The 25,972-nt window shown below is 39.0% G+C and overlaps 1 protein-coding gene across 2 annotated transcripts in view; it reads right to left on the bottom strand.

Moving 5' to 3' along the window:
• Positions 1 to 25,972, bottom strand: part of cadm3 (cell adhesion molecule 3) — a 206,648-nt gene that overhangs the window by 21,779 nt on the left and 158,897 nt on the right. For both annotated transcript variants that reach the window (XM_057857228.1, XM_057857229.1), the window contains exons 6-7: positions 10,405 to 10,578; positions 6,654 to 6,744 (exon numbers count right to left, since the gene is read on the bottom strand). In XM_057857228.1, the coding sequence (XP_057713211.1) occupies positions 6,654 to 6,744; positions 10,405 to 10,578 (265 nt within the window). The remainder of the gene's footprint in view (positions 1 to 6,653; positions 6,745 to 10,404; positions 10,579 to 25,972) is intronic.

Here is a 25,972-nt window from a genome sequence, read left to right on the forward strand (position 1 = left end):
GCACGCCTAGCGCCGTCAATGGCAGTCAATGAGTTTACACATGTAGATGTATATACAATGAAATAAACTCAATCAATCAACTTTATTTTTATAGCACATTTAGAAAAATCTCAAGGGACGCCAGAGTGGCAGGGCCCCCCAAAAAACAAAAAAAAAAAAAACACGCTGGATGCCCATGATCTTCGGGACCTTAAAACAGCACTGCACCACAAAAAGGAAGGCTACACTAAAGGAAATCACATAATGGACTGAACAATATTTCCAGAAACCATTGTCCGTGATCATAACCCACCGTGCCATCCGTTGTTGACAGATGAAAATCTAGAGTGCAAAGAAGAAGCCATCTCTAAATGGAACTCTGAAGCAGAGGTGATTTCTCTGGGCCAGAGGTCATTTGAAAGGGAGTGTATCAAAGTGGGAAACTTTTCTTGTCAGACAAATCAAGATTTAAACTTTTTTATGGAAAACAAGTATGCACTGTCATCTGGACTAAAAAGCACAGAAACAACCCAAAGGTTAACATCACTCATTTCAAAAGGGGCCGTGTTAGTGCCAAACTAACTTACACATCTGTGAAGGTCAATAATGCTAAAATGTACAAACAGGTTTTGGAAAAATAACTGATGTTGTCCAAGCAATTTTTTTTTCATGGACGTCCCTCTTTATTTCAACAAGACAATGCCATACCATATTCAATAAATGTTACAACAGCGAAGCTTTGTAGTAACAGTGGCCTATTTGCAGTCCAGACCTATCTCCCATGATAAAAATGTTTGGGCCAATATGAAGCATAAAATACGACAATGGAGACCCCACACTGTTGAAAATCTGAAGTAGTACAATGTACACTGCTGGCCAAAAGTATTGGCACCCCAGAAATTATGTCAGATAATGCTAGATTTCCCCCAGAAAATGATTGCAATTACAAATTTTTTCTTCCTGCCTTCGACGCGAGCGGACGTGTTTTTCCTCCCTGCTGCTGCTTGCTGTTATCTTCGTCTTCGTCAGTCAGTCTGTCTGCATTTTTTGTATTTCCTCTGTGGATCAACCGCGCTGGTCTCTCATACAAAAATGCATCTAATTAGTTGGTCTATCAGTGCAATTGACAAGATTTTTTCAACAAGACACGGTGCACCAGGAGAGTCGTCTTGCCCGGACGGCACCTTCGCTGCTGGTTTCGTGAGAGATTCATCGGATCACTGGAAACCAGCGTGTCTTACTGTCCTGTCCGTGGAAGATATCGAGGATATTCGGCTGTTTGGCCTGACGGTTGTGGGGTTTCTTCTGCTTGGCTTATGAGGCGCCCTGCTCGACCGGAAACTTTCCAAGACAGCAGCTTTCAAGGAAATCAACAAATTGACCACAAATCAAACGGTGCAATTCAAGGCATTGGAAGATCGCGTCGAGGCTCGGACCGAGAACTGGCTCCGTGGACTCATGGTTCGGTCCGAGGAAGGATGGAGAAAAATGGATACTATCTTGCGCCAGGTGACGGAACTGTCTGGGCGGGTGACTGAACTGTCGAGGCAGACCACGACTATTGGCAATGACTTCAGGGACCTGAGATCTCGACTATGCCATGAAGAGCATGAATTTGACTGAAGACCAACAGTATTTGGACGTATTAAATTACTTGTTCGGCTTAATTTGATTATAATTTTCCTTTCCTTTCCCTAACACCCTTATCTTCCCCCACCCCTCCCTTCTCCTGGGGAGAGCCGCGAAGATGTCCCTATCTTTTGTCCTTGATCTCTTCCCAAGGCCGGTCGCAAGGCTCTGCGACTCTTATTTTGTCTACAGACACGTACAAAAACTTATATACTTACGCACACTCACACACAACCTCTACCCCCTTCAGTCCGCCACCGCCTTTTCCTCAATATCACTGACCCCCCCGCTCCAGCCATGACTGGTAGTTCTTTTTTTTTTCGTACAAAAAAATCCCTGCACGTGACCTGTGCATCGTGTCATACCCATGCTATGTTGTATGATATATCTTTGTCTACTTGTAACTTGCTCTGTAATTTCTGAAGAAGAGAGAGAAGTGGGGGCGCGGAACAAAGTCTCCAACGGCCCGATGCTCACTCATCAAACGGAATTTCATTGCATCTGTCGTCATCTTATGAGAACTGGTGTCAATGACAATTAGATCTCTGAATCAGAATCCGAAATTCTTTGTTAGTAATATCTTCATTTATTTTGCTTGAAATAAATAAATAAATAAATAAATAAATAAAAAAGAAAAAAAAGAAAATGAAAAAAACCTAAATTAAATCATTTTACACAAAACTCCAAAAATGGGCCGGACAAAAGTATTAGCACCCTCAGCCTAATACTTGGTAGCACAATCATTAGACAAAATAACTGCGAACAACTGCTTACGGTATCCATCAATGAGTTTCTTACAATGCTCTGCTGGAATTCTAGCCCATTCTTCTTTGGCCAACTGCTCCAGGTCTCTCGAGATTTGAAGGGGGTGCTTTCTCCAAACTGCCATTTTCAGATCTCTCTACAGGTGTTCTATGGGATTCAGGCCTGGACTCATTGCTGGCCACTTAAGAAGTCTCCAGTGCTCTCTCAAACCATTTTCTAGTGCTTTTTGAAGTGTGTTTTGGGTCATTCTCCTACTGAAAGACCCATGACCTCTGAGGGAGACCCATATTTCTCACACTGGGCCCTACATTATGGTGTAAAATTTTTTGGTAGTCTTCAGACTTCATAATGCCATGCACATGGTCAAGCAGTCCAGTGCCAGAGGCAGCAAAGCAACCCAAAAACATCAGGGAACATCTGCCATGTTTGACTCTGGGGACCGTGTTCTGTTCTTTAAAGGCCTCGTTTTCCCCCCCTAAACTCAATGTTGCCTTTTCCCAGGAAGCTCTACTGACTATCGACTGACTATCTCACTAGAGAACATTTTTCCAAAACGTTTTTGGCTTTCTCAGGTAAGGCAAACTCCAGCCTGGCTTTTCTATGTCTCTGGGTCAGAAGTAGGGTCTTCCTGGGTTAATACTGTTGTACCCTCGGACTGCAGGACAGCTTGAACTTGTTTGGATGTTAGTCGAGGTTCTTTATCCAACATCCGCACAATCTTTCGTTGAAATCTCTCGTCAATTTTTCTTTTCCGTCTACATCTAGGGAGGTTAGCCACAGCGCCATGGACTTTACACTTATTGATGACACTGCGCGCGGTAGACACAGGAACATTCAGGTCTTCGGGGATGTACTTGTAGCCAAGAGATTGCCCATGCTTCCTTACAATTTTGCTTCTCAAGTCCTCAGACAGTTCTTTGGTCTTCTTTCTTTTCTCCATGCTCAATGTTGTACACACAAGAACACTAGACAGAGGTGGAGTCAACTTTAATCCACTTTAACTGGCTGCAAGTGTGATTTAGTTATTGCCACTACCTGTTATGTTCCACATATAAAAAACAGGTGCTGTTAATTACACAAATTAGAGAAGCATCACCTGATTTTTCAAAGGGTGCCAATACCTACGGCCCATTTTTGGAGTTTTCTGTGAAATGATAATGATCTAATTTTTTTCCCATTCTCTTTGTGTTTTTTTCTTTGCAAACAATATAAATGAATATATTACTACCAACACATTTGTAATTGCAATAATTTTCTAGGAGAAATTGAGCATTATTAGACAGAATTGCAGAATTCTGTTTGTATTGATGCTATTTATTTTATGTTAGTTATATTACCCTTTAACACTCCAACTTAATTGGAAACAGGGTTGTACCACATAAACAAGGGATTTTACCCTCCCATTTCAATACATTAGGAGGAATTATTGTACTGTAGGTGTTAGCAATAGCTTCTGACCACTATACGTTCCTGCTTAACCTTACCTAGCCAATGAATGCATAATAGAGCAACACTCTTTATTGCCCCCAAACAACTACCTTTTGAAAAACCTACCTACAATCTTCGTGCCTACATACAGGATCTTAACTCATTGTTGCCAATGACCCGTTACAGACGTGAAATCCATTTGGACTGTGAGGGCTGGCAGCAATCATTCAGACAAGGTAAGGAGAACCGACAAGTTACCATGAGGTGCCCTAATTTGGAGCAAATGTGCCAAACGTACACAATTTCATGCCTCCAAATGAGCAAACATTCTTAACGTCATTGACAGCGATGGACATCCAATGGAACGTCTATCGCGAACAATGGCACTGAAACCTGATAATTCATTGCCAGCCCTTTATTATCATCAGTGCCAGCCAATGAGTTAACATGCCTTGCCACCTTCCCCTCGGCTCCTATTTGATCCAGCTGTCGATCAAACTGACATGGAGAGCTTGCGTGAATGTGTTATGATGGAAAAGATGCGAATGGAGATCATTATGGGGAAGGACATAAGAGGGTGGCAGGACGGGGAAGGGGCTGTGACAAGATTGAAAGGCGCAAATTGGCGGCAGGTAAGGCTGTGGGTGGATGGGAAAGGGTGGATCGATGAGCGCGGGTGGCGAGAAGCTTCATCTATAATTCAGAAAGGCCACAAGAAAAGAGAGCGTATTTGACTTAGATGTGTGTATGAGACTTTTACAATACAGTGTGTCTATGTTATGTTTATCTGCGCACAGGCGGCAATTTCACATTTCTCATTAGCTAGTACATGTAATTACTGCATCAGGGCTCTTTCGAGGGTTTGGACATAAAAATACTTTGGGTCGGTGGTGGCGTGTTTCACTGCCAAGTCCTTGAACAAGTCACAGTCACTGAAAACAGACATGCTACAAGATATCAGAAGCGGGATTCAAACCCTCACCTCAAGCTTAATCCAATGCAAATCAGTGCTTTCACATGCTTACCAAAGTTAGTCAATGCTGTCATCATCAGCCTACGCATGATAGTTATTATATTTCTCTTCTTTTTCAAACGCTCCTTGACTGTTAGAACGTCAACCCCCACTGAGGTCAGAGTCACACTGCCTGAGAAATTAATTAAAATGCTCCCGGGTGACAGTCGGCTCGTGTTTATTGCTCATAATAAGTGTGAACACGCACACAACACACCCTGCTGTTTGACTGACAGCTACAGAACATATACAAGTGACGCCTGCGGAGGCAGTACGCGACGGATATAGAGACCCAGACATGTCTTTTGAGTGGAATGAATGATCTCTGCCAACTCTCCTAGTCAAAAAATGGATTGGACATCTATTGCAGCCAGTGAGTTAAGAATGTGTGATCAAGTGGAGGCATGGGAATCCCACCTCTGACATTTCATTGTCCTACTTGACACACAATGACAGCGTCTTCTATTTGCCACAAAACGGGGCGCCTCATGGCCAGTGTTGTTAATCTTACTTTTAAAAAGTAATTAATTACAGTTACGAATGACTTCTCCTAAAAAGTAATTGCGTTAGTAACTCAGTTACCTGAATGTAAGAGTAATGAGTTACTTGGCAAAGTAACTGGTGTTAATTTATGTTTTTTTTTCCCTCAAAGAAAAAAAAAACCAAAAACAAAAATAGGTCACACAATGTGAAGTTTAAAGGGTTTTTTTGGGACGATTGGCCGTAGCCCAATTCTTTACCCTAAACCTAACTAGACACAGGTGTATTGCGGATATTTTGATAACTAGGTAGTAACCTTTGCTATGTGTGGAAGTCATTTAATGTGACTCAACGGTTAAAGTTGTTAAAATTGCTCCCGTTATTGCATTAGTTCCCTTCTGTCTACTTTTGACATTAGTTTTAAAACTATTTCATCATTTAAAGATAGATTTAAGTCAAAATTTTGCCAATTTAGGAGCATTTTAGATAAAAAGTTACTTAGGTTCGCTAGGAAGGTTTTCTACAACAGAGCCTTCCTGAGAAGTCTACTGCTTTAAGATGGCGGCTGTTTACTAACGCATCTAGTTCTTTATTATACATGTTGCTAATGCAGCCGTGTCCCCTCTCCCATCTCCCACACTCTCCAAGAGACTCCTTTCGCCGTGTCTTTCATTTGCATCTAGTTCTGTATATATATGACATCTACCGAAGCATCATGTGGGCGTAGTTTGTAGGCTATCGGCTACAGTCAGGTATTATTGGAGCCGCCTAGCATAGTAGCATCGCAATTGCAATGGCATCACTCTCCCTTGCCTCCTCCCCACTCCTGCTCTGCTCTCTCGTCTCCGTGAGTCCGTCTTTCTCAGACTTTTCTCGCGTCAGTCAACCAACATAGTAACGCACGCTTTTCCCGCCTCAGTAAAGGTAATGGCGTTGCCAAGATGAGAAAAGTAATTAATTAGATTACTCACTACTGAAGAAAATAACGCCGTTAGTAACGCTGTTATATTCTAACGCTGTTATTAACAACACGGCTCATGGCAACCCATCGTTGTTGCTTGGCATGTCTTGAACGGGTTGCAATTGAGAAATGAATTCCTTCTGTGTCCGAACAACTTTGGCAATAAAGATGGTTCTCAAACGTCAGTAAACTTTCATTGTAATAGGATGAAAAAGGGGGTGCAGCATCCCAATTATTCAGTTAAAAGTGCTTCCGTTAATGTGACACAATGTCAGCCTGCAAGAAGGAGGTGGCCTACGAGTGTTTGCTGCACTGCAATGAGTGTCTAGACTGGTCTTTTAATCATTTACGACGTCTGTCTGCGTGCGTGTTTGTGTGTGTGTGTGTGTGTTGTCTTACTCTGGGTTGCTATTGCCCAAACACTCAAGGTGAAACTTCTCCCCCTCGCGAGGCAGATCGCTCTCAGGTAGGATCTCAACGTTAGGGGAATCTGTGAAAGAAAACACATGCACATGCAGACTTACATAACATTGGACTGAAATGGGCACAGGCATGCGCGCAACAGAGACACTCTTGTTCATCCGTATCGCCATCGACTCGCATCTGCCCAGAGCCTCCCACGATGACATAAGCCCCCCTCCTACTCCTGCTTTCCACAAAAAGGTAGTACAAGAGTGGACCACATGGTGGCAGCCACACGGCACTACTGCATCTACAACTTCAATAAAGACTCCCTTGCTTCTCCTTCACGTGCTCACATATCCTCAAGATTCATCAGTGTTGGGAAGTAACAAAGTTTCTGTCCATTAGCAGCATGTTTTTGGGGGGGGTTGGGGGGCATCTGTACTTTGTTTCAGCATTGAATGGAGGGCTTTAGAATATGATGAAGCATTTTTTTTTTTTCATTATCCAGAGTAACAACACGCATAATTGACACTAACAATTCATTTTTACTTTATGTCTAATTGGTTAGTATACTTATTAAAACTTAAATTAATCGAGGAATTCCTACAGCTCAAGGCAAGTTAAAGACTTTTAAAGACTTTGTAATGCCTTTTGGAATTAAATTTCAGAGTCGCTTACAACAAACAAACAAAACACAACGTAATTACTTCCAAAAGTACTTGAGTCATATGATCATAAATTAATACCCATGACTAAAGATATTCAAAATACTCGAGGTTTAATCTACTTACTAGTATTTTTGTTTAATTTTTTTAAAATTATCTTTTTCAAAACTAAGATCAGAAACACTGAATCTACCAAATTAAAGAATAGACCCTCTTCTTCCACCAGGAAAAAAAAGTTCTATTTGAATCTATTAATTTCCATTCTTCGGTAATCTGCATTAGACCATTGGTAGATACAGTAATCAAAATACCACCAGTTCTCCCAGAGCCACAACAATGGATACGCTAACATGGACACTTTTATTCCAGTTAAAAGCCTGACCGGAATAAAAATGTTTTATGTACACACCCCATTCGAAATATTCTAAACTGATACAGCTCATTCTGATCAAGTTTCTATTCCGAACGAGAGGGGTGGTTTATGCCGATTGATAATCCTATCGGCGCGGAGGAAAAATCTTTGTTCCAAAATTTTTAAACAAACAGTCCTTACCTTTTTTTGTTTGTAACTAACAAAGCAGTGTTTTAGCGAACACGTGGTTAAAAAAATAAATTTTTATAAACATATACACTATGTTATTATGATAGCGTAAAAAAATGTGAAAATTGATGATAAATCTTCTTTAAAAACTTAGCTTCTAACCATTTTATAAATAATTACAAGACCACATGAAGACAGAAACAATCTGCGCACGTCAAAAAAATTTGTTCCGATTTAAATTTTGATGCAGCGGTTTTGACATGCAAATCCTCATATTTTTAGTGTCCATGAAAACTGCACCCAATCATAATTTTAATGCGAATACTGATCGGATCAAATAAATTTTGTCCATGTAAACGTAGTCAATCTATGTTTAAAAACTAGGTTGATCTTGTATCTAAAATTGTATATCGCTGCCCTCTTCGTTAAAGGGATCGTTAAGGCTTTTTCATTGTGATGTCGAGGCCTCGAAACACTCGGAACCGGTTCCGAATTGGAATCGGATTTTGATTCCCATCCCTACTGACAAGTGATCAGCAGAGATAGTTAGCTCTAATTGGTTCAAATGTGCATGTTTTCTGGAACAGCAAAAAAGAAAAAAGAAAAAGTTTGTTGAATTGATGCGACAAAAAAACAGCAAGGCAACAGATAATTGGTCAAATCTTTAAGAGCAAGGAAAGAATTGAGGAGGCTTACCGTATTTTTCGGACTATAGGTCGCAGTTTTTTCATAGTTTGGCTGGGGGTTCGACTTATACTCAGGAGCGACTTATGTGTGAAATTATTAACACATTATGATATAATTTCACATGTTATCTTGGTGTTTTGGAGTGACACTGATGGTTTGGTAAACTTGTTAGCATGTTCTTTATGCTATAGTTATCTGAATAACTCTTAATAGCTATGGCCACGTTCACGTTCTGCGTTTGGCAATGTGTGTTCAATTGTATTATTGACTTTTTTATATTGAAATGCATGCTTTTAGTTTGTGGCGCTTTCACGCCCAAGTGGGGGCGCACGCGCACTTGTTTACGCGAAGAAGAGCGCTCACACACCAGAAGAAGACGGACAGCTACGCAGCATCTCTGAGCGAGTGGGCGAGAGAGAGAGAGAAACACGTCTGCGAACCTACGTTCATTGTCTATGCTTGTAAAATATCTCTACAGAGGCAACGTCTGTGTGTAACTTTTCTGTTGTTGTTGTTGTGTGTTTTCACCCGTGATCGGACACTTAGAGCCAGTTCTGTGGTTGTTTGAATGATGTGCTAATGCTAGCGAACACATGCTAACCGTTTGTGTCATTGCTGTAATAGCACCTAATTATCATTTATTTACGTTGATGCGAACCTGTTTGGTATCGAGGACGAAATCGATTCAGCAAATTATACGGACGTCCAGCATCATCATTTGGGAGTTTAGCTCGCTGTATAGCCAGGACCGAGCCATAGCTTGTGAGGACAGTATATTTCATTCTTCATGCATCATGTGACATCATACTGTACACCTATTCAGCATGTTGTTCTCTATTGTATTTTTTAATTAAATCGCCTATCAAGATGACATATCTGTTCTATGTGTTGGATTTTATCATGTAAATTTCCCCCCAAAATGCGATTTACACTCTGGTGTGACTCATACATGTTTTTTGTCCTCTTCGTTGGGCATTTTATGGCTGGTGCGACTTACACTCAGGTGCGACTTATAGTCCAAAAATACGGTAATTATCATATTTAGTTTGATTTGCCCTGATTGGGAGGTTCAGAACATCTTAGCTGTCAATGTGCACTTTGGACTTATATTTGTTCATTTATGTTAGGCTACTTATTCATTTCCTTATGATTTAAAAAAGTCAATGTTTGCGCGATCTTCAAAATATATTCCATTTCACTCTGCATACTATAAGTCATTTGTACTTATTTTTCTGAATGTTTGTTACTCATATCTTTATAATTAAAAAAAAAAAAAAAGCAAAAGTAAATGTTTACATTAACTTCAATTTTAATATACATTCTATTCTTAAGTAGTTAAAATTGAGATTTAGCATTTAGTATGTGAGGAAATGAGGAAAAATAAAAATTAGGAGATGGAGGTTGGGGTTATCGCCGTTTTTGTTAACTTTTAGTTTGCAAATCATTGAAAAAATACAATTTTGAATGGAAATCGTTTTTTGTATGTGTTATAGAAATAACTGTGCCAAAACAGTTTTCTTTGCATTTCACTAGTTTTAGGAGGTTTGACCCCCCCCAAAAATATAAATAAATAAATAAACTAAATTTCTGGCTCTGTGGCAGCCTTCACGTCAGGGAGTTCCGGCAAGAAATTGTAGCCACTTTCACCCCTGCCTATATGTTGTGCATCAGTAAAATTATTTCCAAGCTTGAATTTCAATAACAGTGAAGTAACAACAGACCATCGCCCACCCCATCTCGTTGAAAAATGTAATTGCAAAGAGTAAAATGTAATGTAAAATGTAAAAAGGCTGCTCGTCAATGAGTTGAGTATAGAGCACCTTTTGCCTACTCTTCCTATCAAGGGACTTACACAGGACATGGAGGGCCTGTTCGCTCCTCTTATCCCCTGGGGTGAGCGACGGGTGGTCCACTGCACAGGTGACTACCTCGTTGTCATCGGCACGGCTCACTTCCAGCGTCAGCTCGCTGCTCACGTTGTAAGTGGGTTCATCCGGAACAGATTCCACCACGTCCGGCCGGCCTGCTGTAAGAAAAAGGGGGTGTCAAATCAAGAGAGAGGAAGTCTGCCATTTTGGTTTCAACTGTCTATTTTACGTGTATTGTGCAAAAGTTGTCCTTGAGATTTTGTCCAATTCTGGCAAATTGTAGGTAAGAATAGTTAGACAGATAGGTGATGCCAAATTGCCAGCAACTTCAGTCGTCATCATTGTGTAGGGGCGGAAGCACAATGGCAGCAAAGTTTGAAAACTCAAAAAAAAAAACAGAAGTCTGGTAATTTCGGTTAATTTATTCTTTTAAATAAAGACCCCCATATCCAACTCCACTTAACAGAATGAAAGCCGAGATGTATATCTATCATGAGAGGGGGCACAAAAAAGTCTGAAGAGGCTGGAGAGTGACAGCAAGTATGCCATGTTAATTCATAAGGGTCAATACATTTCTTTGAAAATGAATTTGGATGGGAGATTTTGAATTGATTGTTTCCCCACAATCTACAACCATGATGGGTAACATGAAACTATCAAAAATTTGAGTTTTCGTTATTGCGTCTAGGCCAGTGGTTCATAACCTGGGTTCGTCTAAGGAGTTTTACGAAGGTAAAGATACAAAGGGGCACTCTGACTAAAGAAAAAGTGTCGTTTTAGACTAGGTTTTAGTCTGGTTGGCCCCCAGTTTACAGGCTTTAGTCCATTTCTTTCAACTGCTAGCTCTACAGGTAATGGGAGGAGAAACTGTTTTGCTCAGTGGAAGCTTACACTTGGTATGAGGAAATACAACAGACCTACAGGCAGTGCATCATTTTACGCCATGAGAATAGTATGTAATGTCGAGTACGGCTGCCACAAAAGATTATTTTCATAATCGATTAATCGGGCGATTAATTCATTCGATTCATTGATTCATTCGATGCGATTCATCTGACTAGAGGGACCTCTTCTTCCTCCTTTACTCCACTGTATTTTTACACACTATAACTTCGCTTGCTAATTCCCATTAGCAGTTCTGGGGTTCCTGTCTATCCGTCCTGGGAGTGGATCTCTCCTGACTGTGGTACTCCCCAAGGTTTCTCATTTTTCTCCCAATTGACTCTGGACTTTTTGGAGTTTTTCCTTGCCGGCAAGGAGGGTCTTAAGGATAGGGGATACCCAGGACTTGAACTGTATCTATTCATCTTTGTTGCTTCATTTCTAATTGTGTATCATATTGCCTCTGTAAAGCCCTTTGAGACTTCTGTTGTGATTGAGGGATATACAAATAAAATTGAATTGAATTGAATTAATTAAACAATCAGGTAATCGGATAAATATCACTTCTTTCAGTTACCTTCACAATTTACCTTGAAGTTGTTTTAGCTTACTGACTTAACTGTAGTCCACAACTGTATCAATCACCAAATTCGTTGGCAACTAATTTACTAATCGATTTAATTGATTCGTTGCTGCGGCATTATTAAGAAGCTAGTTTGGACAGTAAGATGTCCGAATTGTTAATGTCCTACTTTGACTCAACAAAAATATAATGAAGAAATCTGATCATATTTACTATTGAGAAGTAATACACATGTTATAATTTCAAGAATTTAGACAAGTTTAAGGTAAAGAATGTCCTGAACGATTAATCGGTTATCAAAATAGTTGTCGATTAATTTGCTAATCAATTAGTTGTCGATTAGTCGTTGCACCTCTAATTTAAAGAAAAGAAAAGAATGTAGACATGAAAACAAAGAAAGGAACAGTGTGAAATGAATTAAGTTTCAATTCCATTGTCCAATGTGAAAATCAACAGCAAAAGGCAAAATTGTTTGTCGTAAATTTGAAAATATTGGAACGGGAAGTTAGATATTAGCTTGCCAGCTAAGCTATATCAGTTTAAAAAAAAAAAAAAAAAAAAAAAAGTTTATTAAATTCCCAACGTTTCAGTGAATATACAACCCATGGGGGTCGATACCTTTAGCAAGGTCAAAAACCACTGGTCTATGCGGAGCACAGGAACTAATTTATTATTTGCCATAGGCTACAGTACAAAATTGGATCTATCTGTAAGGTGTTTTTGTTTTACACATTACTACCATATGCCAGATTTTTTTTTAACGCTCTGTAAATTTTGCCCCTTGTTTAAAATCTTGCTTTGCACACTTTTCCCGTATCCCGCCAACATATACAACAATGTCAACTAATTACAATGTTCTAGTTTTTGTGCCGCTGCGGCACAACGGCGACGCCCATTTGTTCCCATTAAATGAAAAATGTGTTTGGTGCGCAGCAGTGCCGTGCGCCCCTGGGTGTTTTGTTCCCCAATCCATCACGACACGGCGCATATACCGCTCACCTAACAATGCCTTTACGCATCGGCCATATTTTCCTCCAACCTTCCTTTTTGCTGACTAATGCAGCAGACAAATAAGGAAGGAAAAGGTAAAAACAAATACGCATTTTTAGGGAGGGGGCGCTACAATAAACAGCAGGTGTGCGCTGCCCTGACTAACAATTAATGTGGTGACTAAATGTCGGCGGGTGGGATGAATCGGACTTCGCTTTCAATTAAACTCCATGTGTAGCCGCTTGTCACTTCGCATCGATTGGAAATGTTTTGTTCATTAGCAATGACTTTATTGATCTCAGGGATACGGCCAACAAGTCCTAGCAAAATAATTAGCCAGGACAGCAAGAGATGTTTTGTCCAGGGGTGATATAAGTTCAAATTTTCCAGCTGAGTATATTTTGGAAGACAAATGATTGAAAAACTATCATATCAAATTGTTATTCGGTTGGAAACTAAGTTGAATATGAATTAAGAAAAACAGAGTAATGACAACACTCTGCATGTTGAAAAACATTCTTGAAGGATATATTCTTGGTGGCAGTAAATAAATATTCCAGATTCCAGTTGTTGAATAAAGAATCTTGCGTAACAACAAAGCAGAAAGGACAAAAATATCCCCTACATACGAAAAAGGAGACTGGGTTCCTTAAACCCAATAATCTTGGTTGGCGATATGATTTCAGAGAATTTGTGAATAAATAATTGCAATTTTGGGGGAAATTTGTCACAAATGACTCATTTTTTTTCATGATTGCTGTGTTGTATAATAATTGTGCACCTCAAATCAAATCAAATATATTTTTCCTGTATATTTGGTGAATTCTGCCAATGTACTATATGACAACTATGGAAATTAATGTTGAATTGTAAAGTGAAATAAATACATTTGTATTTTTCTCACTTGCCTAATATCAATAATGTAGCTGTAATTGCTTAACCAAACCCCAAAACGGCATTAAAGTCGAAGGTTGCTTTTTTTGATATTTTTCCACCTTTCGAATGAAAAAAAAGGAGCCTTCAAAAAAGTTCAAGTGGAGTTTGTGATGAGACTAAAATAGCTGCTTCATGCCAAAATGGAAAACTTCCTTTGTTCTTATTTTACTGAGACTTTTTGGTGGAACTACTAAAATAGACACGGCCTCCGAATTAAACACTCCTTTTTCAAATTGGTATGGCGGCTAAAATTACCAAACATAAATCTACCATTAAAAGTTTTCTTGTTTTATACACGTTATCAAACTTCAACTTTAATATTTGGTAGTGCTGCAATGATTAATCGATTAACTCCATTAGGAAAAAAAGTTTTGAAGCAAATTTTGCCGCAACGAGGATTCGTTTAATTAGAATGGCTTTGCAATGTTTTTTTTTTTTTTTTTTTTTTTTTTTTAAGTGTTTGCATTTAGTGTTATTGATTTGTGTGGATACACTGCCCTCTAGTAGCAACAGTGAATATGACATAACTCATTTGACAGGGCTGAATCCAGCTGCTCCCTGGTAAGACCAACATAAGGTAAATTTTTGTATGAGCTATCGTTTTTTTTATGCATTAATAATTTAGTTTAGAGGTATATTTAGCAGTTTTTTTTTGTGGAAATATGTGTTTGAGAAACTCGTGAAGGGAACTGTAAAAAAAAAAAAAAAAAAGCGTTTTATAGCATTTAAGCTACTGGACTTTTGCTATGCAAGTTAGCCAAGTGTTCTTTAGTTAGAGTTAGATTATTTATTATTTTGTTTATTTTATTATTATTTTTTAATTATTTTGATTTATTTATTTATTTTTTTTTTTTTTAAACCATTTGAGGCTAAGCTCAATTATTTCATTTTATTTATAAATGACAGTGAGGCTAAGCTCAATTATTTTAATTTATTGATAAATGATAGTGCAACTCTGCATAGTTTGAAAAAACACTTAGGAATTTTGTATTTAATGCTTTTTTGAATGTGAAATCTTAGCAATCCTTTGTTTTGCATCCCCTAAAATTTATTCTGCAATGCATTAAATGTTCCTAATCCGATTACTTGACGATTTGAACTAACTAGTTGATAGAATAATGGATTACTGAAAAAATCAATAGCTACAGCCCGAATACAGGTAGTCACCGGGTTACAAATGAATTCCGTTCCTACACCAGAGACGTAACCCTGAATTTCCGCGTACATCGGAAATAACCCTTTAAATACCCTTAAATACCAAATCTCAAAATAACTATCCAAAAACATGTATTATACGTCATTGTACCATCCTTGCCAAGACGCTGGCGTTAAGTCCTAGCGAGACAGTGAGCTAAGCTCCGATATGACGATGTCAGACGTCCGTGTGGTTTGCTGACTTTATTCAGCTGCTCATAACATCAACACTTGCAGAATGAAACTAAAATAAAAAATGAAATTAAATCATTTTCATCTTCAATAACACCAATTCAGATATGCATTTACCGTATTGGCATTGGCCCGAATATAAGACGACCCCGTTTTTCATGACTCAAGTTTGAAAAAAGACTTTTTGAACACCAAATTAATTTTTATACAGAAAAAAATTACAGTACATCTGAAACAAATGATTATAACAGTATATTTGAGAGAAAAAGCTTGTTATTTTGCTTCATTCAAATCTTAATATCTGAACATTTAAATATGTAAACTAAAGTGCAATCACATTTGTAAATGAATGGCTTCTGGTTTTTGAAATGTAAATAAACCAATCCATTGTGATAAAACAACAACATTGCAATAACTGCATTAACCATCAAAGTGAGGTCTAACTGTAACTGTAGTCTGGAAACAAATCTGAATAAGGAAAAAATATTGCAATAAAATAATGCAAACTGGTTAAACTTGAGAGTAGCTGAGATCTGTCATGACAGAACATTACTCCTCAAGTTCAGCATTCGCTTCAATGATATCTGGCGCCATCTAGCGTTGTGAATGGGTATAATGTCTCAACTCCGCGTACAGTGCTGCTCGAAAGTTTGTGAACCCCACAGCGATGGTCAGATTTTTTGTAAAAAAAAACTAAAATAACCTTATTAAATGTTAAGTTATACCCAAATCCACAATACTGACATTCCAAATAATGGACTGAAACAAAAGAAATAGTTATATTGTCATTCTTTATTTAACAAAAGTGGTTGATTTAAGAAAAACTCAGATATCATGTGTGCAAAAGTATGTGAACCCCTTCAGTTAATAGGATATTGCGCCTCCTTTTGCAGAGATTACCTCAACCAAACGGTTTCTGTAGTGACTAATCAGCCTCTCACATCTACTTTGGGGGATTTTTGCCCATTCTTCCTTGCAGAACGCAGTCAGTTGAGAGAGGTTTGATGGGCGTCTGGCATGAACTGCTCGCTTCAGGTCCCGCCACAGCATTTCAATGGGATTTAGGTCAGGACTTTGACTGGGCCAGTCCAGAACACGAATCTTCTTCTTTTTCAGCCATTCCTTGGTTGTATTGCTGGAATGCTTTGGATCATTATCATGTTGCATGATCCACCTTCTGCCAAGCTTTAACTTCAAAACAGATGGCGTCAGGTTATGTTCTAGGATTTGACAATATTCCTCAGAATTCATGATTCCCTGGACTATGTGGAGTTGTCCAGGTCCTGAGGATGAAAAGCAAGCCCAGATCTTGACATTCCCACCTCCATGCTTCACTGTTGGGAGAAGGTTCTTTTGGTGGTATGCAGTGTTGACTTTTCGCCAGACATGGCGGTTTTGGTTGTGACCAAACAGTTCAATTTTGCACCTACATCAGTTGATGAAAACTCTTTTTAATTTAGTCTCGACAACACAACTGTTAAAAAAACAAAAAAAAACTACTGAATTGATTGATTAGGAAATCAGGTTGAAATAATAGAAAATTCAAAAATGTTGAGGGGGTTCACAAACTTTTGAGCAGCACTGTATAAGACGACCCCCACTTTTTCAGTTTTATTTCAATGCAAAAAACACCGTCCTATATTCGGGCCAATACAGTATATCTGGCTGCTGATAGAGCAATAACAATCCACACAAACGATTAGCATGTATCAGTTAGCATCTGCACATCATCAAAAACAATCACATAAACTCACCCCAAGTATTCCACCACGATTGAAAATGGTAAATGGTGTTATACTTGTATAGTGCTTTTCCACCTTTCAAGGTGCTCAAAGTGCTTTACACTACATTTCCATCTACCTACTGGTGACGCAGCACCAGGAGCAATGTGGGGTTCAGTATCTTGCTCAAGGATACTTAGGCTAGTTCACCAGGGCAGAGAATCGAACCCACAACCTCTGGGGACAACTACTCTACCACTGAGCCACGCTATCCCAAATGCACAACAAACTGTACAAAAGGTGTTAAGAGGCGTTGCCTCTGTGGATGCTTCAAAAGCAACAAATGTGCGAACAACCTTTCTTTCCCTTTTCTCTCTCACTCGGCTGTGCGACTTCTTCGTGTGTGCGCGCGCATTCTTCCTCGTGTGTGCATGTTTGCTCTTCTTCATGTGCACAAATACATTCTTCTTCGTGTGTACATGCACTCTGACTCGCATGTGGAAGTACTACCTGCTCTATGGTTTTGGCGCCAAAATAAAACCATGCATCACAAAACAAAAGTCCACATTATTAAAAGAACTGGAGACAAAATAGCCGACAAGACTCCAGTGTTGTAATGTCGAAATCGTGTAAATCGGGTACGTCGTAATCCAGGGATTACCTGTATTTAGCATCAGTCACCTAAGTTTCTAATTTTGACCATAAAACCTGTTGTAATTGTAACGGAGTTGCAACGGAATTCATTTTGATTTTGGACTTAGGATGACCCCAGGAAAAAATTGACAAAATAACCTGAAAATGGCTTTTAAAATATATTGGTCAAAGTAAGCCTCTCAACTGATTGGACACTATTGATGACAATAACATCCATTTTATTTGAACAGTGTTGTCACAGATTACTTGAAAAAGCATGACAAGAGGTGCTTGGAGTGCTGCTGAGTGTACAAAGTATACTTCTGGTGCTCTTCGTTGTGGGGATCAAAAAAGCTAATAATTCAAAAAAAGGTGTCAAAGGGCAGATCAATTAGGAGCAGCAGAGAAAAAACATCCCAATAGCAGACCATCTCAAATAGGAAAAGGAGGGACCTCCTTTGATCTGCCCTTTGACCCCAATCAGGTGAAGCGAGTTCACCTGGATATGCTGAATTTACAATTGTTCACTAGTTTTAAGAGGTGGCCTGAGCAGAGTCACTGTTTGTCTTGATGAAGGCCTGCACGGCCAAAATATGTCGCCATTTTTTAATTTATACAAAGCCATGACTGAATAAAGGCTTTTTATTTTTGTACTTCTTGAGTGTCTCGGTTTTTTTGAATTATTTACTTGAAAAAGTAATTGAATTTAAAGGGGAAGATCAGAATTTTTCACATAAGCCTTAATATTTAAGTTTAATTAGTCGATGGAGTTGATTTCAACCACCATTGACTCGCGCTAGCTTAGCCACTCCGGAGCCCTGCAACTAACAAATAACTAACAAACTGCTTGGAATTTGTTAAAAACAATTCCACCAACTAATTAAACCCTGCTAACTCGAAGATTAAGCCTAACGTAAAAAATTTTGAATTTCAGGTTAGGCTTTAGGGGTTAGGGTTAACAGCAAATCAGTGCCAATGTAAAACAACGCAAATTGACTGCACAATAATCGACAACACACAAATGAAATGCACAGTGCAATAAACACAAAGGTGGGGGCGGGCGCGGATGCGCGTGCACAACCCAGAAGTACGCCGTACCCATACGTGGTCAATTTGGCCACAAAACATGCCGGCAACTAAGCACTTTACACTCAATCGGACTTACAACACATCCCAACCATATCGCTGGAACCGTCCAGAATGAAGGAAAAATACTCACATTCATTCATAGACTTACACAGATCAACGTTCCCTCGCACATCTCAAAAGGTGGCTGCACTCGGCTCGATTGCGCACTGCGCTGGCACACGCCTTTCTCAGTCCCAAAATACCTAGCATGTGCGACTTGAGATCAAACTAGAAGTAAGTGTGAGCGGTTACCATGGAAACGAACACATAGCGGGAACCTTTCTAGTATTTTCTATTCAAAATGCTCTTCGTCCATTACTACAATATTCTTCATTCTACATACATTATAAGGCAATAACAAAATAGTAAGTCAGAGACACTGAGAAAACTAACTTCAATCAGATTACCGGTTTGGAAAAATAAATGTGTTAGATTACTCGTTACTGAAAGAAAGTAATCAGATTACAGTAATGCTTTACTTCGTAATTTAGTAACGCGTTACTGACAACAATGCATTTGAGATCACTGGTAGCCAACAGGTGAAAAGCATTGCATACATTGCACCACTCTCTGTAGTGTGTCTGTAATTGTGGCCATGCTCCCTCTACACACAATGACTAAAACTGTATTGGACATCTATAAACGTTAACAAGAGCAAATGATTCAATTGCTTGATTTATATTAACTCAAGAGTACCCTGAAATAAAATATATGCTTTAACCTGGAAACCAAAAAGAAAAAGTAAAATGAACTCAATTTACCAAAAAGGGCGAGGTCTGCTTTTGAGTTTGAACTCTTCCTTTCACAGACAGGAGGGAAATGAACGCACCTCAGGGGGTGCACACCAGTGGGTCTAACGGTCCGGACTCATTATAATACATTTACATAGATGTTTTTTTTTCCCTAAAAGAGAGTTTTTTTCTAAAACAATTTCCTACATAAAAAATATATACCCACTAGTGAGCTTTTTAAATATGCAACTTATGTACACTGTACTAAAGGAACCAATTTTGGAATGGTGGTATTGTAAAAATTTTCCACATCTTGTTTGTTCACAAAAACAAGATGTTATAAATGCCCATTTACTCCATAATTTACCCTCTCTAAGGAGGCGAGAGCAGATTTGCGAGTCGCCTTGGCCACGTTTGAATCTCTTTCATGTCCGTGAAGTAGTAGGCGGGTGATTCTACTTGGCCACGGGACAATAAAAGTGTGATAAAACATGCTGTTGCGTTACATTCAAATAATACTTCTAACAGTCATCACTAATAAACGGGATTACTTGTGATTTATGAGGTCATCTTTTTGCTTAATTAGTCACATTTAGCAGGATTAACATAAAGGGGAAAAAAAAAAACTCAGCAGCCGGCATGCCTTCTGAACCCTCTGCACATATTTTTACTCTCTATAATTACAAGCCTGCCTTCATGGGAAAAAAAGTGGCAATCCCACAGTCTTTGAAAGTTTGAAAACATTTTTTTATATTCAAGAGCAGATAGGAGGCGGTGATGATCCATAGCAGGAGGTCAACGGATGTTGTCTAGGGCAAAAACGAAACATTTGACCGGTGAGAGATGAGATGTTTTTCTTCCCTCTGAGGTTTGTGTCATGAAAAACAGGAAAATATTTTTGTTTTTAGGCCTAAACATTGACTTGAAGTATTTTGAGAGTTCTAGCCAAGATGTGGTAACCCTGAAACTAAATTAAGAATTTTTTTTTTTAAATCCTGCAGCTGAGAAAAGAATAATCTGCCAAAATGCAGTAGTTCGTGAAGGATAAAAAGAAAAAAACCGCAAAACGTCTGTAGCTTTACATTTTTAATGGGAATTATTTCATGTTTTCATTTTTGCTCTTAGACGTTTTGATTTTGTTTTCAATTTGATTAAATGTCCATTCAAATATGATATAACAGGGCTGTGTTTTATTTATAATACATTGCAAAGACTTCTAAACACACACACACACACACACACACAAAAAGGAGGGGAAGCGGCATTTCAAAATAGGGCAGTCACGATTTAATATTTTAAGACCTGATTGTTCTACTGTTCATCCCATCATTTGGTCAAATCATCTATTTTCTTTACATTTTTTTTTTTCAGTAGCATCATTTCCCCAATTACTATTCATTACCAAATACTGTCGTTTGTTTGGTATCATTTAATGATTAAATGCAGTCAAATAAACAGCATTTAATCCATACCACATGAAAGGAGTGATGTTACAGACACTAACCTTTATGAAATCTTGGACTGCAAGATGGTGCATGTTACCTAAATGTGTAATATTATTACATTTTGAGTCACACTGCCATAATGAAGACACCTAAGTGCACTCATCCCTTTCTATAGAGCCTACCCACGTACCACGTGCTCGCTGTATGGTTCCGCCCACTTGTCCGTCATTTTGACTCTGTATTAGCATTGTTTTCAATTGATGGCGGAATTTAAAATGCATTTCATGGAAGACCCGGTGCTTTCTGATGCCGCAAACTCACTGGATCTGTTGCATAAAAGGCGTTATGAGGAAAAGCTTCGTTCTATACAGTCGCCAGATCCATATTTGATGCCCAAATCGATGTTTTTCGACCTACTGTCTTCGCCCTGTCTGCCTGACATCTGCTACGCAGATATTTACAATTATCTTGTCCACACTAAATCAGCCTATTCTCACGAAAATATGAAAAACTTCAAGAGCTTGGAGGCTTATAAATACTTCATTGCTGGTTGGGTGAAACAGGTCCTCGTCCACGAAAATTCGGCAGGAATCTATCTTGTGCTTGGAAAGGTGAGTTACGAAATTTTCAATTCAAAATCTTTTGTTATTGCTAACATCCACTGTCAAGTCTAATGTATTTCATGTCGTTTGTCAATGGAGTTAAGGCTTTTAATGTTTATAAGGTTTAGCGATAGCACTCTCACTACATACATACGTGTATGTTGTCGGCGATTAGCCTAGCAATGATCTTAATTGTGGTTATTTGTCAGCCCCGTAGACGAGGCCAGTTTCTTTCACTTGGTACCAGCTAAATATTATTAAAAAAATAACGATGGTGGAAGAAAGGGAAGTCACAAACATCTTGAATTTGAAACTATGTCGTACTACGTCGTATGTTGTCGGCGATTAGCCTCGCAATGATCTTAATTGTGGTTATTTGTCAGCCCCGTAGACGAGGCCAGTTTCTTTCACTTGGTACCAGCTAAATATTATTCAAAAAATAACGATGGTGGAAGAAAGGGAAGTCACAAACATCTTGAATTTGAAACTATGTCGTACTACGTCGTATGTTGTCGGCGATTAGCCTAGCAATGATCTTAATTGTGGTTGTCAGGCCAAAACCCTCTAAATATATATTAAATGCATCTTACCGGATATAAAATGACTACTACATAGTCTGTGGTGATTTTTTTGGTGTCCAGTTTTCACGTCGAATTGCAGCCGTCCATTTCGCTCTCCTCTTTGGATCCCTCGGAATACGGTAAAACTTCAAGTCTCTCCTTCCATCTTCTCTGTTAGTGCAACCAACAGCCACACACGCCTTCACCATTTTGATTATTAATGTTAAGGAGCAGAAAAACACGCCGTAAATAGGAGAAATGTACGTAGCCGTAACAGGTTAACACTATGTTTTGACGGACAAGTGGGCGGAACCATACAGTGAGCACGTGGTACGTGGGTAGGCTCTATTGTCCTTCTCCATCTAATGCATCTTAGGCAATTTTAAAGTAGAAAAAAATAACAAGTACTGAGTAATATAACTAATTACATACTTTCTGCAGGGAGTAATAAAGTAATGTAAGGCATTACTGTTTCTGAGAGTAACATACAGAGGTGGGTAGAGTAGCCAAAAATTTTACTCAGGTAAGGGTAGCGTTACTTCAAAATAATAATAATCAAGCTAAAGTAAAAGTAGTCATCCAAGAAATGTACTCAACTACAAGTAAAAAAGTATTTGGTGAAAAGAATAGTCAAGTAATGAGTAACATTTTGAGTAACTGCTTAGATTTTTGTTTGATTTTTTTGTTTATAAATGTTTTTTTTTTCTCAGCACAAAAGTATCTATATTAACTGTTGTTATAATGATACTGTACAATAACTCATTACATAACCACATTAAGCCAAATAAATAGAAAAAAAAACATTGAATTCCAGCAAGAGAAAAAAAATGACAGAAATGAAGTAGTATTTGTCCAAAGAGCATGACTGACCTCTAGCGGAGAAAATAGTTCCTAGTTTGAATAGTGATTCGTTCCTTCAATGATTACTATTATGAAATTAAAGGGATCATGTCTCCGGTTTTCCGTGGTCAAATAAAAACTGGGAGAGAGGTTTAAATCGGCGCTTTCCAGTCATGTTGAGGGCAGCGCTCTATTTCAAATACTTCACTTTCTACGGTGCTTTAAAGATGCCATGTGATTGAACAGGCTAGCATGATCATAAAACGGTTAGCTTGCGTCTGATTGGTATAAAGGAGTCATGTGATTATTGTTGCGACATCTCATTGGTGAAATTGGTAGAGCTACTCTTTGCATCGCTGGCAAATAAAAAATCTAATATGTAGAATAAAGAGGAAAAATGTAACGACTCTTGTGTAGCCGAAAGTGGTGGAGTAAGAGTAGCGCTTTTTTCTTCACAAATCTACACAAGTAAAAAATATGGCTTAGTAAAACTACTCTTACGAGTACATTTTTCTCAAAAAGTTACTCAAGTAAATGTAACGGAGTACATGTAAAGCGTTACTACCCATCTCTGGTAACATATGATTTGTATATAATATAATATCCATAATCAGGGGTGCACATAAAAGGTCCGCATTCGCGCATGCGTACTGGACGTAGACAAACGCGCTGGCCCTCAACGGCTCCCATACGCTTTTGCGTACCGATGGCTGCGGCGAACACGAGAAAATAACTTCTCAAAAAGTCGAAGAGGCAGGCCACACTGAGTAATTACTTCCTTGTTTCCCCACCCCCGTCAAAAGACAGACAGACGACAGAGACGTCACCGGAGCTACCGAAAAAAAGGACTTTTGCTGAAAAGTGGCTACAGGAGGTAACATGGCTAGAAGCAAATGAGGCTCGCACGGAAATGCGGTACAAAATGTTCCGTTAGAATCCCAATGTCGCCGATAAGAGCAGCGCATTTTATGTAGGGTCAAAGAATTTCAGCCAACCAAACTTTGAAAAGCACGAAAAAAACAGCGCATGTGGCAATTAAGCAAACTATCGATGTCAAACGGACCCCACTCGCCCTATGGACAAGTGGCGGAATAAAGGTAATGAACAGCGACATGCACTGACAAACGTGTTTTTGCACGCATTTTACAAAGCTAAACATGCACGTTCAATGAGGTCTTATGAGGAGGACATCCCACTTTTAAAAAGGCTTGGAGTTAATGTGGGAGCCGCATAATGCCCTTTATTTTGAATTGGTGCTTTTTATTTCTTTACATTTCACTTCAAAGTAATGGCAATTTTGTTGTGCCAGTTGATGTTAATCAAGCATTAATTGTTAATATAATTAATTAAAGTTAATTGGCTCTAAGTAAAGCTTGTCATAAATTTATCGCATCAGGCGGGTCGGCTCTCAAGCTCAATGAGGACCAAGTCACATCTCCAGGTCCTCCTCTGAGAACCTGGGCAAAAAAATTATGTGCACCCCTGTCTATAATATATATATATATATATTGAATAACGACCCCCTCACTGGATGTATGAACTTAATATGTTGAAATGTGTGAATTTAGCTCCAGCCTCAATCCTGATGCCTCCCAAAGAGGGTGCTGGCATCAGCATTTTCAGCAAGAATATTTAGCGCATTGCACTGTCGGTGAGGAGACGCAGGTTTAATCCTTGCTTGCGGTGCAGTTTACTTAAAATTTTGAGTTCGGACTACTCAACGGAAGTCGTTTACTGTACTTCGTTTTAGAGCTGTCCCGACTAGTCGATGTTGTCGACGTCATCGATGACGTAAATGTGTCGAGTGGCAAAACATACCGTCAACGGGAAATGACGGGTTAAAAAAAAAAAATTACATGTGGATAAAGTTTAGAATGGTGGGCGCTCGCGATGCAAGCGGTTGTTACTGGCACCCCCAAGGGGGCTGCTGTTATTTCAATGTGACCGGCATTGTCAGATTGCGCACAGAGGAAGAAGAAAGTGGGCGAGCGAGACTGAGGGAGCGAGATCGGTGAGTTGGGAAAGTGCACGGGTAGCGCCGAGTTCAGTTGCATTCCCCACGTTTTTGTTTTGGGCAATAAAAGTATCCATAAAGAGCCATCCGATGCCGCTCGGTGTTTTTTTGCACGCCGCCACCTTCCTGAGGAGGAAATCGGACGAACCGACGACAACGAGCCAAGTGAATCGCCGGTTCACTCCTCAGTACGGCGAGGAGTTGAAAACACCGGCAATTACCAAAAAGGGCAGAATTTGTGACACGTGAAAGTGGCATAAAGCCAAAAAAGCGGACCAGAATAGCCAGAGCCTGGAATTATTTCAAGGAAAATATGGAGGGTCCCACTGTGTGTACTCTTTGCTAAGCTGAGCTCGCATACCACGGTAGCACGTCAGCTATGAACGAACACTTGAAGCGCCGTCACCCAAGTATGATTTTCGAAGACAACAAGAAACAACAAGGTAGCGGATTGTAAATCCATACAACTTTCTAACAATTTTTTAAAAAAATGGAAGTTACCTTTATGTGCGTCGTATCAACGTGCATTTTTATTTAATAAAATAATTAATATATAAATATATAATATATAATATATAATATATATATATATATATATATATATATATATATATTTAAATTATTATTAAATTTATTAGGATCATGGAAGCTCCGACTTGGGGAAAATATATACATATACCCTGTATATAGCTACATAATATAATAAAGATATATATGGAAACAGTAATGGCCTGCTTACTGTAATCCATGATTGCACTAATGTTAGTTACTTTATATTATAAAGTATCATTGTGTATATACTAGAGCTGAAACGAGTACTCGAGCAACTCGAGTAACTCGAGTTTAAAAACTGATCCGAGTAATTTTATTCACCTCGAGTAATCGTTTATTTTGACAGCTCTAAGCATCACGTTTTGCTAGGACTACTTTTAATGCGGGACAACGCGCTGTCACGTGCGGAGAGGAAGAAGGGAAAAAAAACAAAACTTACCGCAGCCGACAGCCGCCACAAACGACGCCGACGTTGCTAAATACTAGCCCGCACAATGCCACATTGGTAACAGGTAGCATCTGGTGCGTCTCATAGAGATCACATGTATG

This window comes from Corythoichthys intestinalis, chromosome 14 (genome assembly GCF_030265065.1).
Source record: "Corythoichthys intestinalis isolate RoL2023-P3 chromosome 14, ASM3026506v1, whole genome shotgun sequence".
Lineage (NCBI taxonomy): Eukaryota > Metazoa > Chordata > Actinopteri > Syngnathiformes > Syngnathidae > Corythoichthys > Corythoichthys intestinalis.